At 39.0% G+C, this 16,743-nt stretch overlaps 1 protein-coding gene across 6 annotated transcripts in view; it reads right to left on the bottom strand.

Moving 5' to 3' along the window:
* LOC124263158 (procollagen C-endopeptidase enhancer 2-like) overlaps positions 1 to 16,743 on the bottom strand; it is a 190,865-nt gene that overhangs the window by 15,098 nt on the left and 159,024 nt on the right. For all 6 annotated transcript variants that reach the window (XM_046697728.1, XM_046697729.1, XM_046697725.1 and 3 more), the window contains one exon: positions 15,332 to 15,505. In XM_046697728.1, the coding sequence (XP_046553684.1) occupies positions 15,332 to 15,505 (174 nt within the window). The remainder of the gene's footprint in view (positions 1 to 15,331; positions 15,506 to 16,743) is intronic.

The following is a 16,743-nucleotide window of genomic DNA, read 5'->3' as shown; positions in this document are numbered from 1 at the left end:
CGCGGTCGGGAATCGAACCCGCGACCTTCTGCTCTCCGGGCGGACACTCTAACCACTACACCACGGAGGTGGTCTTCCAGTATAGGACAAAAGAGGAATACATACAATGTATTCAGCAATGGAATGATGTATTCATTGGAGATCAATAAATAAGTATTTCCTAAAACAGGAACCAAGTCTATTTTCAATCTACATCAAGGACACAATGATTTTTGAAGTAATATTTAAGATGATAATGATTAGTATAATACACCAGAAACATCCCTTTTCTAAGATATTTCACTAAAAGATCAAAAGCACAGTATATTTATCCTGTGGTAAAGTACACTTTTTGAGACATGTCTTAAGGACTTCTTTGAGTGGTATTTTAGAAGATGGGAAGTACAATGCTGAAAAACTATATGGACAACAACTTCTCTTGTTTGTGATAGCCACCTTTCAATACAGGTTCTTGCACCATTGTCAAGAAGGACAACAGTACAAGAATCTGTATCAAAATATCGCACTCATGAAATAAAAGAAGTGGTTTTTCAAAAAGGTTGTCAGTATGTACTAATGGGCTGATGTCATGATGTTGCACAAGTTACCACCATTCTCAACAGTTTTACAAAATATGTTGAATGACCGAAAATAGTTAAAGTTTTATAACATCAAGGCTTCTGGGCGTAATTGTCCTTGGGTTGTAGCGCTAATAGTTCAGCACAAAACTATAGTTTACAACACAAAACAAACTCTATTTCCTACATAACATGGTGTTTCTCTCAGGATGTAATGGGTACATCAAGAATGACTATCTATTTTATGCATTTAGCAATGAAAATATACATTTATTTGAAAGTATAAATCAATACAGTCGAACAATGAGATCAGCCTTACTTACAATCTGCATCAAGGACACAATGATGTTAAGATGTAAGATCATGAAGATCAGTGAAATACACAATAATGGAGCATTATTCAACCAGGGGAGATAGCTCACATATTTGCAGCGTGTGAAGATCCAGGTTATAATTGATCTTAAGCAACCCATGCTTGTCATAAGAGGAAACTAACGGGATAAGGTGGTCATGCTCGCTGACTTGGTTGACACATGTCATTGTATCCGATTGTGTAGATAGATGCTCATGCTTTTGATCACAGGATTGTTTGGTTGATTATTTACTGCTGCCATATACCGTATATGACCGTCTATAAGCCGACCCCATGGATAAGCCGACCCACATTATTCAAAGAATTCACTGTCATATATATTGTGTCTACTCACGGATCGAAACGAAGTGTAGTTGACAGAAAATGCATAATATATTTTTCTTCTCTAAATATCATATTTATTGTAGCAACAAACTGGCTTGCTTATTTTACCCCATTCAACAATCACAAACTGATTACCGCCTCGTTCCATGTCACGTGCTTACCACGTTCATGATGGTCCGTATAACCTTAGTGTTGATTATATATTTTTTACATAAAAACTATTACACAATGCTAGGATATATTTCTTTGGGTTAAATAATAGTATTCAATCAATAGAATTCATCCCGTTATATTATTGTGCATGTTTGAACTTGTTCGCGGGGAAACGTGTGCACAGCTGATTGCTATTTCCGGCTTTGTGTACGAGACAAATACGCACGGTAATCTTAATTAATTTATAGAGCAAAAACTGTAACTAAAATTACACAATGCTAGGATATATTTCTTTGGGTTAAATAACGGTATTCTGTATTATATTTTACTGATGACTGCGTCAGAATTCGTCCCGTTATATTATTGTGCATGTTTGAACTTGTTCGCCGGGAAACGTGTGCACAGCTGATTGCTATTTCCGGCTTTGTGTATGAGACAAATACGCATGGTAATCTTAATCCCTGCAAATAAAACAATGCCCAGCAAAAACAACTTATAACTTAAATGGTAATTAATCTTGTCTAGTGATGTTTAATTGCAAATTTGACGTCTCTACTGGCAAAGTTGTCTTCTGTTGTTTGTTCACACGAAGTGATACGATGTTGTTTTCTTACCCCTGGAAAAAAGTTTGACGAAAGTGTAACTCATGGATAAGACGACCCCCTTCTACAGACTGCTTTTTTTGGTCCTCAAAATTCGGCTTATAGACGGTCATATACGGTAGCTGGAAGATTGCGGAGTGCGGTGTTAAACAACCAGCCAACCAAACATTTGCATTTTCCTTTTTCAAACAATCATGTTCCAGACCGGGAGGGGTGTGGTCAGTGTGTTGATGCAAACTGACATAGTTAAGAAAAAGACCCGATGTGGTTTGAGTGGTAAATTGGAACAGTTTCTGTACATTATAAACTACCACTATACTCTAGTCATACCAAACTTTGGAACCTACATAAGGAGTTGGCTGACAATAAATGACCAGTTTCTACTTTTGTAGAACAAACTTTGATGTTCATGGCTTAATCATACCAGTGGCAATTCACAGTTAAGCCCCAAGTCATGTCCCATCACTCCCATCAACTAATCATGTTCCTTCTTTCATATCACATGCATTTGCTTCAAACAAAATGACAGTTCTCAGTCAAGTCAATGATACTGATAGTCGAAATCTATATTGCAATCAAATGGGTTTTACATGCCAAAGTGAATTGCATAAGAAACATGATGAGATCTGAAAATTGTGTGAATGCAGACTTGATGGTTCACATGCTGTGTAGATCCTGCAATCAACTGTTGTTTAACTAAATGATGATTTCGCAATGCAATTATTTATTTGACTATGCAGACACACATTACGCCTCCCAAAATGGAACTCAAGTTCCAACCATGATCATGTAGAGTGGAAACTGGATTATAGTCCGTTAAATCCCTTGCCTCGGGAAGATAACTGTGGTGGCGAACCCTTTATCAGACAGCCTGTTTTCCCCAAAGGAACATGACACAAGGTCAAGTGTCCCACTAGCTTCAGAAAAACAGTCTCATAAGTGTAAAATTTGCAACTAGGAGCATTATATACGCCCTTTGTTCAGTGCAATGTATAGAGAGTTATGTTTATAATAATAATTATGTTTAAATTTGTATAATGCCTGAATCCAAGGTTTGCTCTAAGGTGCTTGGTCGAATGCTCTGTGGAAAAAAACTGTTTTTTAGTTCTTTTTTTGAATGGAATGATGTCTGACAAGTTTTTCAAGTTTTCAGGTAGTTGGTTCCATAACAGAGGACCTGCTTTGGCGAAAGCTCTATCGCCATAACTCGCTCTGCGGGTAGAGGGCACTACTGCTTGTTTTGAAGAGGCTGATCTCAGGGTTCGCGATGGCTGATACCATGACACTAGTTCAGTCAGGTATTCTGGAGCTTGGTTGTGAAGGGCCTTGTGCACAAACACCAACACCTTGAAGACAATTCTTTGTCTGATTGGCAGCCAATACAGTGTACGTAATGTTGGCGTGATGTGTTCATATTTGCCTGCACCAGTGATGAGTCTTGCTGCTGCATTTTGTACTCTGGTGAGTTTGTTGAGAGTTTGCTGCGATATGCCAAACATATGTTTACTAGTATTCCATTAAAATTGTGTACTCAAGGCCAGCCCTGCTTTTCAGACAAGGGAACTTCAGTGTCATATGGATCTCCTCTTGTCACCTTTGAATTATATGACATGGTTGTGTCATTCCGAATTATATCAACATGGTCATGTCAGTCAATGCAACAAACATACAAATTAATTTAAAAAAATATCTTCTCCATGCCTCTCGTTAATATAAATATAACATTTTGCTCAAGCTTGATGAAATGCATATTCACTCACTCACTCAACCACTCACTCAACCACCCACTAAACCATCCACTCCAAGGTCAACTAACGTATTAAGAATATGGGTGGTGTTATTGATGACAAAAGCTGATTTCACATCTTGGGAATAGGGAATCAATAACAAAGAGCAGGAACAGATTTAAAACCTCTTGCCACCCAAATAGATTCATGTTGGACCTGCATCCTGTGCAGTTCTTACAACTCATCTATTGGTTAATCCAGCGGGAAGCTCGTGTTCATCTCCCTTGAATAAATTCCCTGACATAAACTAAATATAGTGAGTGAGTGAGTGAGTTTGGTTTTATGTCGCTTGTAGCAATATTCCAGCAATATCACAGCGGGAAATGGGCTTCATTGAAACTAAATATAGTACCATTATGAAAAATTCCAGTGTGTATTCTAGTCATACATGTTCAACATGTGAGTGAACTTGCATCTTGACATCAGTTTCATCTGCTTCTGGTGTATTGGCATCCTCTGTGTGGCATACATAGTGTGTGTATGGCTTTGCATGTGAGCCTTAGGATTTCATTCAAAGACACCTTCTTCTACTAGACGGTTCACAAGAATCGCCTTTGGAATTATTGCTTTTGTCATTGTCTTCCTTTCTATCATTGAAATACAGATGAATTAATCAGTATCCACCCTGTGTCTCTTGTTGACTTGTACCCTCACTGAAGTTAGGAACTTAAAATGAGGTAATAAAGTTACAAACACCCCTTCTTTATACCCCCTGTATCGTCCTCTGGTGTAACTTCCACCATACACTGATGCCTATCTGGGAGTGACTGACTGGCACATGGATGAGCAGCTCCTGTCAGATCTGGACACACGCTCTTGGAGCAAGACATATTAATTTGAAATGATATCTGGGAGAATTCACCGAGTTGGCTGGCAGTAACAACTGGGACTATGCTAGGGGTGGGATCTGATTAGCTTCCACGGTAAATGGCTTCCAATACTTGTGGTATAATTCATCTTTCCTTAAACACATTAATCTTTATCATTGTATATTCTATTGATTTCAATTGCAATAATTAGATTCGTCTAGACGACCTCCAACCTGTTATTGAACCAATATTTTCTACCCTTGATCTAATGTTTCAGGCACAGATCATTCAACATGGCAATTTCCAAATCCCCTGGTTATGATATTGAGACAGAAATTATTAATAACATTCGTCTCACATCTCAAACTTCGCAGGCAATTCTAAATTGAACAAAGTATGAACCACGAGAATCATAAGCAACAATCAATTTCATACTTTTGGTGAGGACCTGGAGTTTCGTTATTTAGGCAAAAAAAATTCCTGTGAAAGAAGCTTAACAATTTCATAGCATCATTATTAAAGTTTAAGTGAGTGAATGAGTTTAGTTTTATGCCACACTCAGCAATATTCCAGCTATATGGTGGCAGTCTGTAAATAATCGAGTCTGGACCAGACAATCCAGTGATCAACAACATGAGCATCGAGCTGTGAAATTGGGAACCGATGACATGTGTCAACCAAGTCAGTAAGTCTGACCAGCCGATCCCGTTAGTCGCCTCTTACTACAAGCATGAGTTGTTGAAGATTAATTCTACTGTAGAGATTGTCTTAGGCCACCCATGCTGAAACACATGTGACATACTGTGGCTCCTTACACAAGGATTTAGGTCAATATATGCACACAGAAGTGAATGGGTACCTGGTAGGAATTAAGACATGACGACCCATAAAGCAGCTTGTGATGTATATGCCCCAGGGAGCAGAGCATGAAATGAGTGCACACTGATCCACTGATTTTCTAACCCGGACCTTCACAGGTATATTAAAGTTTAAAACATAGGTACAAAAGATGTCAAACTTGAACATATGCTAATCTGTAATGCACCACAAGTAATAGACAGTGTACGTATATAATAGTTCATTTCAAATGCAACTGAACTGCAACCTGTAAACTAAGCATGCAACATTTCTTCAAATGCTTTTAGATCTTGTTATCAACTCTCAATAATGATATTAAATATATTTGTTTCAGAACACATATTCTTCAGGCCCTGCAGCAGGTCTAGTAAAGATGATCTAGGGTTTAACCCTGAAGAATGTTTCAAAATATAAGTGATACACTCTTTCACAGACTTGTAAGGGGTGTTGGGGTAGCCTAGTGGTTAAAGCATTCACTCATCATGCCAAGGGTCAATGTGTTTCAATTCCCCACATGGGCACAATGTGTGAAGCCATTTTCTGGTATCCCCCTCCGTGATATTGCTGGAATATTGCTAAAAGCGCGTAAAACTCAACTCACTTACCCACTTGATCATACAAGATGCACAAATTCATTCTCAGACTTGTTGGACCTCAAAAGAGTCAGATCTCTCCTGAGACATTCCCTGAACCTACACATCTGGGCCTCCTAACATCCCAGTGGACCCTCCTGCCTCCAATGACCCCAAGGACCCTGTGAACCACTTCTGAACTTTCAATAATTCTACACATCCCCAGTGAGAATCTGCAACACAACCTTGACCCACCTACTGGATGGCTACCTTAACTTGTAATCTGATGAACACTTCACACCAGCTGTACAAAGCCAAGCCAATACATTTCCATTTACCTTGAATAATAGACCATTCTGCAACTACAGGAACGTTACATGTACCTACCTCTTGTAATGCATACTTTTATAGTTATAAAGTAATCTGCAGAGAATGAAAACCCACCTCTATAAATCTTTATGGTACCAATGACAATAGCAGCTATTGATAATTACTGAACATGTCAGCTTAACTATTGGCTTAATTTACATTTTCATACCCTGCTGAAGGGGATATATACACCACCAAAGGTATGTAAAGCGAAAAAGCATCAAAGTATATACTGTCGCAACACTTTTCTCTTATATAGTGCGAAGACCCCATCAGTGACAGTAACTACTTTGATGCCAGTTTTTTTGCCTTACAAGCCTCTGGGCTGCCAACATTCCACCAATATCCCACATAGTCAAACAGCTACCAGCATATTCATTATGAAAATCACCAAATCTAGACGTTTCGACTCATTCTGATGCATGCTCTTTCTGTACAAGATGAGGATCCTCATAAACAGAATGCATCTTGACAGAAGGGACAAATCTTGCCACCATTATCTTGCTCCAAGGACCATAAATTTCTAAAAATAATGGAAACTCTGTCTTAGGGATCAATTCTTTCGTCTGAGAAGTCTGCTCAAAAGGTCACAATTTCTCTCAAGACCACTCTGACCACTGGGATGACCACCACCATCAGTCAACCTGCTTTCTGTTATGTTTGAGCAGATGGTCATCTTCACAAGGACAGGCACTATGTGTGGGTGGATGAAAATGGACTTGAGTAATTATGTCTCGAGCCTAACCCAGACTTGTGCACCTCATTTGAAATCGCCTTTTCTAAGTGCCATCTTAGTCAAAACACATCCTGGCACCATAACATTCTATTCTTTGAACACAACATGGCATGTTGGAAATGTGAAGATCTGGGTGATCTATCCTAGTGTGTACAGTTCTTGTTGTAGGACTGAACTTGACTGTGGTCAAGTACTGAAACTGACAGCACATCCCCATGTGGTGTTAGATGGGGAGCCTAGAGCACAGAATGAGAGGGAATCAAACAGTGTTGGTTGCAGAGTGTGACTTGATGGGTAAGCACATGTGGCACCTTCACTGTAGTGATTGTTGGTTGGTTGGTTGGTTGGTTTAACGCTGCACTCAGCAATAACTCAGCTATATGGTGGCGGTCCGTACCAGACAATCCACTGATCAACATAATGAGCATCGATTTACCCAATGGGGATACGATGATATGTGTCAACCAAGTCAGTAAGTCTGACCACCCCATCCCGTTAATTGGCTCTTACTACAAGCATGAGTTGTTGAGGATTAATTGTCTTAGGCCACCCATGCTGAAACACATGTGACATATTGTGGCTCCTTACACAAGGATTTAGGTCAATATATGCACACAGAAGTGAATGGGTACCTGGTAGGAATTAAGGCATGACGACCCATAAAGCAGCTTGTGATGTATATGCCCCAGGGAGCAGAGCATTAAATGAGTGCACACTGATCCATTGATTGGAAAAATAATGTAGTGCTTTCAGCAGGTTGAAAAAGAATGGAACAAGCATACATTATTATGATCATTATCAAAAGAATTAGATAACTCAGATTTTGAAAATAGTATTTTTTATCAAATAAAGAAATCCTAAACCCAGACAGTTATACAATGAGAGACCTTTAAATACAAAGTATCAGAAAAATCAATCAGTTGATTTGTGTAAGGAACAGTATGAGTTCTTCTCAGACAGATTAGCTGTGATGTGTAACATTTCCTGTGTAATAGGAATAATGCACTTCCTTCGCTGAATAGACATTTATCCCTTTTACAGCCGACTATTGGTGACATGCAATGCATTCTCTAGTCTGTGCCTTAATCAGTCTGAACAACTTCTGGAGGAGAATTACAGCATTGTCAGTTAAGGAATTCAGGAGAACTCTTTTCTGATTTTTAAAAACAGTTCAGCATTTGGATATTTTTATTTGTGCTGTAATAACTTATTTTTACAACACAAATGCATGAGACAGGAGAATTCTTTTCTGATTTTTTAAAACAACTTTTCTCTGTACAATAATAACTTATTTTAGAACACAAATCATTCTCAAATTGAATCACACAAATTTTATTGCCTTAGATTTCTTTTCCACTGAGTAACTGCTCATATGTTTTCCTAATTGATCACTCTTGCAAGGCAATCACTGAAAATATCAGCAATTATTTGATTACGTTATTTTTTTGTCAAATATATTTCAATCATCCTCTAAAATGTTAATCAACAAGAGCAGAATCGATAAATAAACAGTTTCTTTGTCCTTGGTTTATATGATCATTATGTATGAATTGATGATGCATGGGTTCATATAAAATAATGCAAACAGATCCTTTAGAAATACAGAAGTATGGATGGCGAGGGTATTGCTTGGTAGACAAGAATAGCATAAAACGAATCACACACATAAAAAGCATAGTTCTTGGATTTCAAACTTTTAATTAAATTCTTTCACTTCAAGGCATCTTTATTAAACAGGTGATGAAGAATTGGGTAGCTTCATAGGACATGACAGCTGGCTATATGTCTTGTTCAAGTTGAAAACTGATGACAGCATTACCAATTCTTTAAATACACAAAACATAGAGGTAACAATATTTTCAAAGGTTCATTTTGAGACCATACAATAGATCTATTATATGGTCGATTTTCTGAACGTGCAATTTCAACAAAATGATTTTGGAAAATCATCATGATAAGATTCAATAATAATGTGAGAATAACCGAGAAATGTTGACTTGAAGCTGGTTGATGACATGGTAGCATGCCATTCATCACTACCCTGTGCACATTTAACCAACTATAGGCCCAGTATCAGCAGCTTGGCGCCACTAGAGATAATCCAAGATCACCACAGGGCCCATGATCACTAAATCCATCTCCCTCACCTTGAAATTTGAAAACATGACACACACTGCGGCCCTACACTGCGGCCCTACACTGCACCTATTTGGGTTTTAGGGCCAATATCTGCGCAGACTGTCCATAACCGTTTACGAGCTACAAGAAGGACATTCACGGCACCTATTTCTGGTTTATGACTCATATCTGCCCATATTTATGTAATGGCTACTACCACACAAGCAACAAGGCTCTGCGTTGAGATGTTTTTAATCAAACATGTTTAAGAATATGTTCCTGTTTCCATATGTAATGGGAAGATGAGGTGAGGTGAGGTGAAATTGGGTTTAACGTCGTACTTGAGAATATTTCGCTCATATGACGACGTGCATGCGTGTGTGTGTGTATGTGCGGCTTCTTGTACTAGCCCAGACTTAAGCTGGTTTTATAGTGCTAGCCCACTGAGATACCATGCCGCAGTGAAGCATGAATACCCCACTCAGACACATTATACTGACTCCGAGCCGACCAGTCCTTGTTGTACCCATTAATGCCAAACACCAGGCAGGAACCAACAAGTACCATATTTTAACGTCTTTTGGTATGACGCGGTCGGGGATCGAACCCGCGACCTCCCGCTCTCCGGGCTGGACGCTCTAACCACTACACCACGGAGGCGGTTAATGGGAAGATGATGATGATTATGATCATATCTAACGATCAGCACTATTGCGAAAAGTGGGGTGTGCATTCTTTCGATGATGTCTTTGCTCTTTAAGAACCAAGTGCCATTTATCACCATGACCATGGTCATCCCTACAGAGGACAAATCTGCACTGATTTTATGAACATAAATGTAATGCCATGGCTTTCAAGGTCACCTGGTCTCAATCCATCTGAACATCTGGAGCTAGACAGATACTGACATCAATGACATCCACCCAAGCAGAATCTGCAGCAGTCAAGCTGTTCAAGGATAACAGGCTGCCATTTAGACTAACAACTAGTTTCTGAAATGAACATATTTTACAGAAAAATACAGTTCATAATAAAAACAAAAAAATAAAAAGAAGCCCTGAGACTTGTGGAACTGTGGAAATCTAGACTTGCCCTTAATCTAGACTTACATGGGTTTTCTTGGATATGTTTGTACTAGGGTCTGTATGTCAGACTGCCTGCCATTCTACAAGATGTCATCTGCAGTTCCCCTGTGTTCACTCTGACCTAGATAGACAAACTATGGAATAGGGTGTGTTTGAGAAAGTAACTTAAACAGCACCTGCAAAGGCTTTTCCGTTTCATGTTTTGATGAACATTCCAAGACATATAAGTCTCATGTATCTGTTTCAAAACCTTTTAGAAGTCAGCAATGAGTTTACTGTAAACTACATACGGGTTTCTTTTTAAGGAAAGCAACCCAAAACAGCTTGAGTTTTGGCAAGTACAAACTAAGCATGGCCCTCACCCCATAGGTGCTCTCAGTTGGATTGGTGGAATGTACACAGTTGGGTAGAATTTCATGTTGGGCTGCTAGTTTGAAATATCTGTAGCCTTTTTGGCTGAAAATAAACGGCTTTTTAAATCTTTAAAGATGTATGTTGGTGTTGTGAAAAATGTTTTGGACGAAAAAAATCTATAAAAAAATGCTATCTGTCATTTGAAACCTTAATGAAATTTCTTACACTCTTTTTCAATTGAGAGTGTTGAAAGGAACCTTTTCTTGTGCTGAATGTTTTTTGCCATTGCAGATGAAGAACCTTTTTACTGAACATGTGAGCGGCTAACAAAAAGTAATGAAGGAAGTACAGGGAAGATGTACAACATGTGTACGTAACCTGTTCATCTGTTTCCAGAACCTGCTCTTGGTCAAACCCTTTGTAGTTTCAAGTTTACAGAAAGTTTCTGGTCAGTAACAATACAACAAAGAGACATTTCAGATCCATTATATTCTTTTGCATCTTTAAGATATATTTGATGCTTGATGCATCATGAGATGTATATTATTTAAGTTTACCTTAATATGTGTACATCCACTTTATGCTGTGGTGTGTGGGTAATGCATTCACTAGAATATAAGCATAATGCTTTTCCAATTTTAATGTTTTTGTTTTCAATTTACCTTTTGAAAAGAGTGTGCAGAGTCTATAACAAACTTCTAAAATCTCTCCCATCCTACTTTCCGTGTACTCTTCAATCTCGATATATCTAATTGTTCAAATATTATATATAAACTTTTTATAGACAATATTTCAATAACGAATGACTGAACATTTGTGTTCTTATATGGTTCTAAATACCATCACTGCCAAGAAGTCAGTTGTTTTATTGTTGAGCATCATATTTCTTTTCTGAAATGCTCTTTATAAACCTCATACGACTTAACATTTTCACCATACTTTGCTCACCATCTGATTTACTGATTTTTCAAACCCATAAATCTGAGTTCAAAATAGAAAGGATCAAATATAAAACCATGATGTTCTAAGTTCTCTGTGATGTGTGTGCAAGACGTAATGGTAACTGCCCTTTCCATGTTGTATCCATGAGTGAGTGAGTTGTGTTTAAATCTGGTTTATATTTCAGATGACACTTATCCTGTCAAGGGTGAGACAAGTTATAGTGATGCAGGGGTATGGCTCACCACAAACATAGGTATGGTGCAGACAAACCTACATATGAGAAACTGAGGCTTGAACCTCAATCATAGGTTTCTAGCATAGAAAGGTTTTTGAAAACTTCTACAAGTTAGTTCTTCATTACTAAGAAACATTGGCACTGTGAACAATTTGCCACTTGTGTGTACTTTGGAGCACTTTGTAGACAAAAACACAGCACCAGCAGCAGTCTCTGGCAATCAATAAGATCTGCCCCCCTGTGTTGTAGTAGACAATATACTAACACTGAGATAATTGGATCCAGTCGGTAGTATGCTGGAGACCAACTGCATCAGTTTCCATCACATCAATCTTTATGGATTGCGGAAATAGCTGGGTTGCATAATACTTCGTGAACTATATGCTGCGGCAGTTGTAGAGACAGTATTGACAGAAGTAGTGGAAGGATGAACCATGGGTCATGGTTGTTGATCATAGCACAATGGCTATTGAACTTGGTCGTACTCTCAGCTTGACTTTCGACATATGTAGCAAGACGATGGGTCACTGAACAACTGTCATCCTTACCTGGTCATCTGTTACAAATGTGGATGAGGCATACCGTCCTTGTTCAGATCCCAGCATTGGAATCACACATAATAGATTGCTACAATTTATTACAGGAGATCACCCCCAGCTAATCTTATACACTACATGATTGCTACAATATTTGGCTGATAACTTGTATAAATCTTCTAGCTGACATTTTGTGCATTCTGGTCAACATATAGCAACAGAGAGAAAAGCTGTAGACAGTTGAGATATCTTCTGATTCTTGACAGGAATACAAACCACATATCATGGTCTCTGAAGACTTGCAAAATAATCTATATATTTATATTATACAATATTTATTACAGGAGATTACACTCAGCTGATATTCTTGACACCTGTGGGGATTCCACATCCCAACATCTTCATGTTGGTAAAGTTTATCAAACATGTCAGTCATTATTCATGTCTCGAACATGTCTGTCTAGGAACCTGTCTGTCTGGGAACATATTGGCAACCTATTTCACATGATTGATGATAAATTTGTAAACCTACATGAATTTACAGCTAAATGTTCATGTTGATGACTCAAAGGATGAGTATTAGTCTGTTATTCTAATTAAAATGTATGAGGTTAAAACCGGTGTGAATAGATTATGTTTGAAATGTCTATTCTGCCTTTTTCAGCCTAACTGGCACTCTGCTGGCCCCGTTACACCATTGGATTCCATGTCTGAATCTAGGTCCCCAACAGCTGTGGCTTGTCCTACAAGTTAGCTTCAAGTTGACTGGGTGGTGTTCAGTGGATTCTATGTCTGAATGTAGGTCCCCAACAGATGTGGCTTGTCATACAAGTTAGCTGCAAGTTGACTGGTGGTGTTCAGTGGATTCTATGTCTGAATGTAGGTCCCCAACAGCTGTGGCTTGTCATACAAGTTAGCTGCAAGTTGACTGGTGGTGTTCAGTGGATTCTATGTCTGAATGTAGGTCCCCAACAGCTGTGGCTTGTCATACAAGTTAGCTGCAAGTTGACTGGTGGTGTTCAGTGGATTCTATGTCTGAATGTAGGTCCCCAACAGATGTGGCTTGTCATACAAGTTAGCTGCAAGTTGACTGGTGGTGTTCAGTGGATTCCATGTCTGAATGTAGGTCCCCAACAGCTGTGGTTTGTCATACAAGTTAGCTGCAAGTTGACTGGTGGTGTTCAGTGGATTCCATGTCTGAATGTAGGTCCCAACAGCTGTGGCTTGTCATACAAGTTAGCTGCAAGTTGACTGGGTGGTGTTCAGTGGATTCTATGTCTGAATGTAGGTCCCAACAGCTGTGGCTTGTCATACAAGTTAGCTGCAAGTTGACTGGGTGGTGTTCAGTGGATTCCATGTCTGAATGTAGGTCCCCAACAGCTGTGGCTTGTCATACAAGTTAGCTGCAAGTTGACTGGGTGGTGTTCAGTGGATTCCATGTCTGAATGTAGGTCCCAAACAGCTGTGGCTTGTCATACAAGTTAGCTGCAAGTTGACTGGGTGGTGTTCAGTGGATTTCATGTCTGAATGTAGGTCCCAACAGCTGTGGCTTGTCATACAAGTTAGCTGCAAGTTGACTGGGTGGTGTTCAGTGGATTCTATGTCTGAATGTAGGTCCCCAACAGCTGTGGCTTGTCATACAAGTTAGCTACAAGTTGACTGGTGGTGTTCAGTGGATTCTATGTCTGAATGTAGGTCCCAACAGCTGTGGCTTGTCATACAAGTTAGCTGCAAGTTGACTGGTGGTGTTCAGTGGATTCTATGTCTGAATGTATGTAGGTCCCAACAGGTCCCCAACAGCTGTGGCTTGTCATACAAGTTAGCTTGTCATACAAGTTTGACTGGGTGGTGTTCAGTGGATTCTATGTCTGAATGTAGGTCCCCAACAGCTGTGGCTTGTCATACAAGTTAGCTACAAGTTGACTGGGTGGTGTTCAGTGGATTCTATGTCTGAATGTAGGTCCCAACTGATGTGGCTTGTCATACAAGCTAGCTGCAAGTTGACTGGTGGTGTTCAGTGGATTCTATGTCTGAATGTAGGTCCCAACAGCTGTGGCTTGTCATACAAGTTAGCTGCAAGTTGACTGGTGGTGTTCAGTGGATTCTATGTCTGAATGTAGGTCCCCAACAGCTGTGGCTTGTCATACAAGTTAGCTACAAGATGACTGGGTGGCTGAATGGTTCAGAAGCTGCTGTGGATTGTTATTCTGTTGAAATGTATCAACTGCTGCTAAATGTGGAGTGTTTGCTGACAAGTTGTTAATATGTAAAGTTATTGGTAACTTTCCAATGCACTCACACAGCTGTCAGATGACATTTATGTTAATTGGGTTTGAACATTATTTCAGGTACATCACAACATGTCAGCGTGATGTGGGTGGAAAGCTGGACGTCACGTGTGCTACGAGACATTTAACGCTTTGACAAAGTTGTTAAACACAGTTATGGTGCTGATAAATCTACATAATCAGTGTCAATCTAGGACTCAAACTCAAATAATTATAAGGTTATGGATGCAACTCTGGACTGCTTCGTTTAGAGGAAGGATGCATAGATCTTGAACCAGTCAGATGTCTGAACAGTGAATTTGCTTTTTCACAGCCTTGATTTGGTAATAAGAAATAAACTTTACAATATAACAACATAAAAACCCTTATTATCATACATTTAGAAGTGACTGTTAATGTTTGTTTCCAAGATACAAAAATCAGATCTGCTGCTTTAAACACACACTTATCTTGCAACTGTAGAATCCTGGACACTATATAACTGATAAAGAATGTCTCTCTGATGCAACCTGGTGAGTTTGCAATGCATTTCATGCAGAGAGTGGTTCTTATAAAGCAAACAATACAGCCTTAATTACATTGGCAGATCCTATCAGAAGTAAGGGACACAAATCTGCACATTGTTCTACTTACATGTAGGTCCCATATCCATGGCCATCAGATGGACAAGCACCAACTGTCCTTCCTTGACCTTGATCTGCCACGTCTTCTCAATGTGTCCAGGGTAGGGTCCCGGGAACTGAGGGGAGGCTATAATACCCCCAAAGCCATTCAGACTCACTGTGTTAGGACCAAAGGGGTACCAATCTGAAGTGAAAGTTGGCACCTTCAATTTCATGTATTTTTTTGTTTGTCACTTTTTAGCAGCAAATTTTAAGTACATTTTTATCATTATCAAATCATGTGTGTCACAATGAAATGTCAGTCATTCATATAACAATAATAATTAAAGCTATGGTTATGATCATTTATTGGCAAATTGGCGCACAACCTATATCTTCTCTGAAGGATATCAGAATGGTCTTCTGACATGCAAATTAATCACTATCATTAATGCATCACAGTTTGTTATACACCGAGCTCCTCCATCTTCCAGTAATACATACCAGCTAGTTAATCCAGACCGTAATACATACGGTTTGCAGTGTAATAGCAATGTCCTATTTTAGGCAGGTAATGAAATGAACACAGTTAAACTCATGAAATTCCAATGAGCCTTGCTCTGTGCATGACCTGCGTGAATACACTACCATAGCCTGATGCTGAAGTAATGTGTTCAGTAGATAGCTGCCAGGCAGTGCCAAATGTTGCATAACTTTCACCAATGTGATCTGCACACTCACTGATCTCCTCACCAACTGGTCTCCCACTTGCATGAGCCAGGTCTTGATGTGTTCATTGTAAAGCAGCAACTAGTGTATCTACTGATGTAGGTATTCAGTGTTCTCACACCCTGGGAAGAGTTCTGCAGATCACATGTACTTATGTATTGGATTGACCAAGGACTTGAATTTAGGTCCTTGCTTTGAACCTTCTTCAGGATGTCATCAAAAGAGGATGTTTCTCAAGTTATCAGTTTGTTTGTATATACACAAAGCCCAACTTTCTGAAATGTTTATTACATTTGAAGCATCTCCCTCCCAAATCTGTTTACTAAACTGCCAATGCAGATCAATACATGAACACATTTTTAATCAAACAGGTAGCTGTGGTCATTTCAGTTTATGTATGTCTTCCCATATCCTTGTAAGAAATCATGAAGCTATGGCAACCACACTGAACTTTGTAGTTTAAAATATAATTTGATCATGATCAAAACTCTTGGCCAGAAATACAACACAGTTATTTCCTACAGAGCTCTTCTGGAGAAGTAGGTATTGCAAAATAAGTGTTAATATATATATTGATAATGTGGATGCTGGAATATCACAAGTACGAAGTAATCAACAAAAACGTCAAACTGTATTAAAAAAAGAATTCTTCCTTTTGGTTTTTGCCAGTTAAAACACATGATTTTAATCATACAAATTCACAAGCAAAGAAGT

The sequence above is a fragment of the Haliotis rubra genome, unplaced genomic scaffold, assembly GCF_003918875.1.
Source record: "Haliotis rubra isolate DU_JTF1 unplaced genomic scaffold, ASM391887v1 Scf87, whole genome shotgun sequence".
Lineage (NCBI taxonomy): Eukaryota > Metazoa > Mollusca > Gastropoda > Lepetellida > Haliotidae > Haliotis > Haliotis rubra.
Note: the sequence above shows the minus strand (reverse complement) of the source record. Positions and strands in the feature narration are given on the sequence as shown.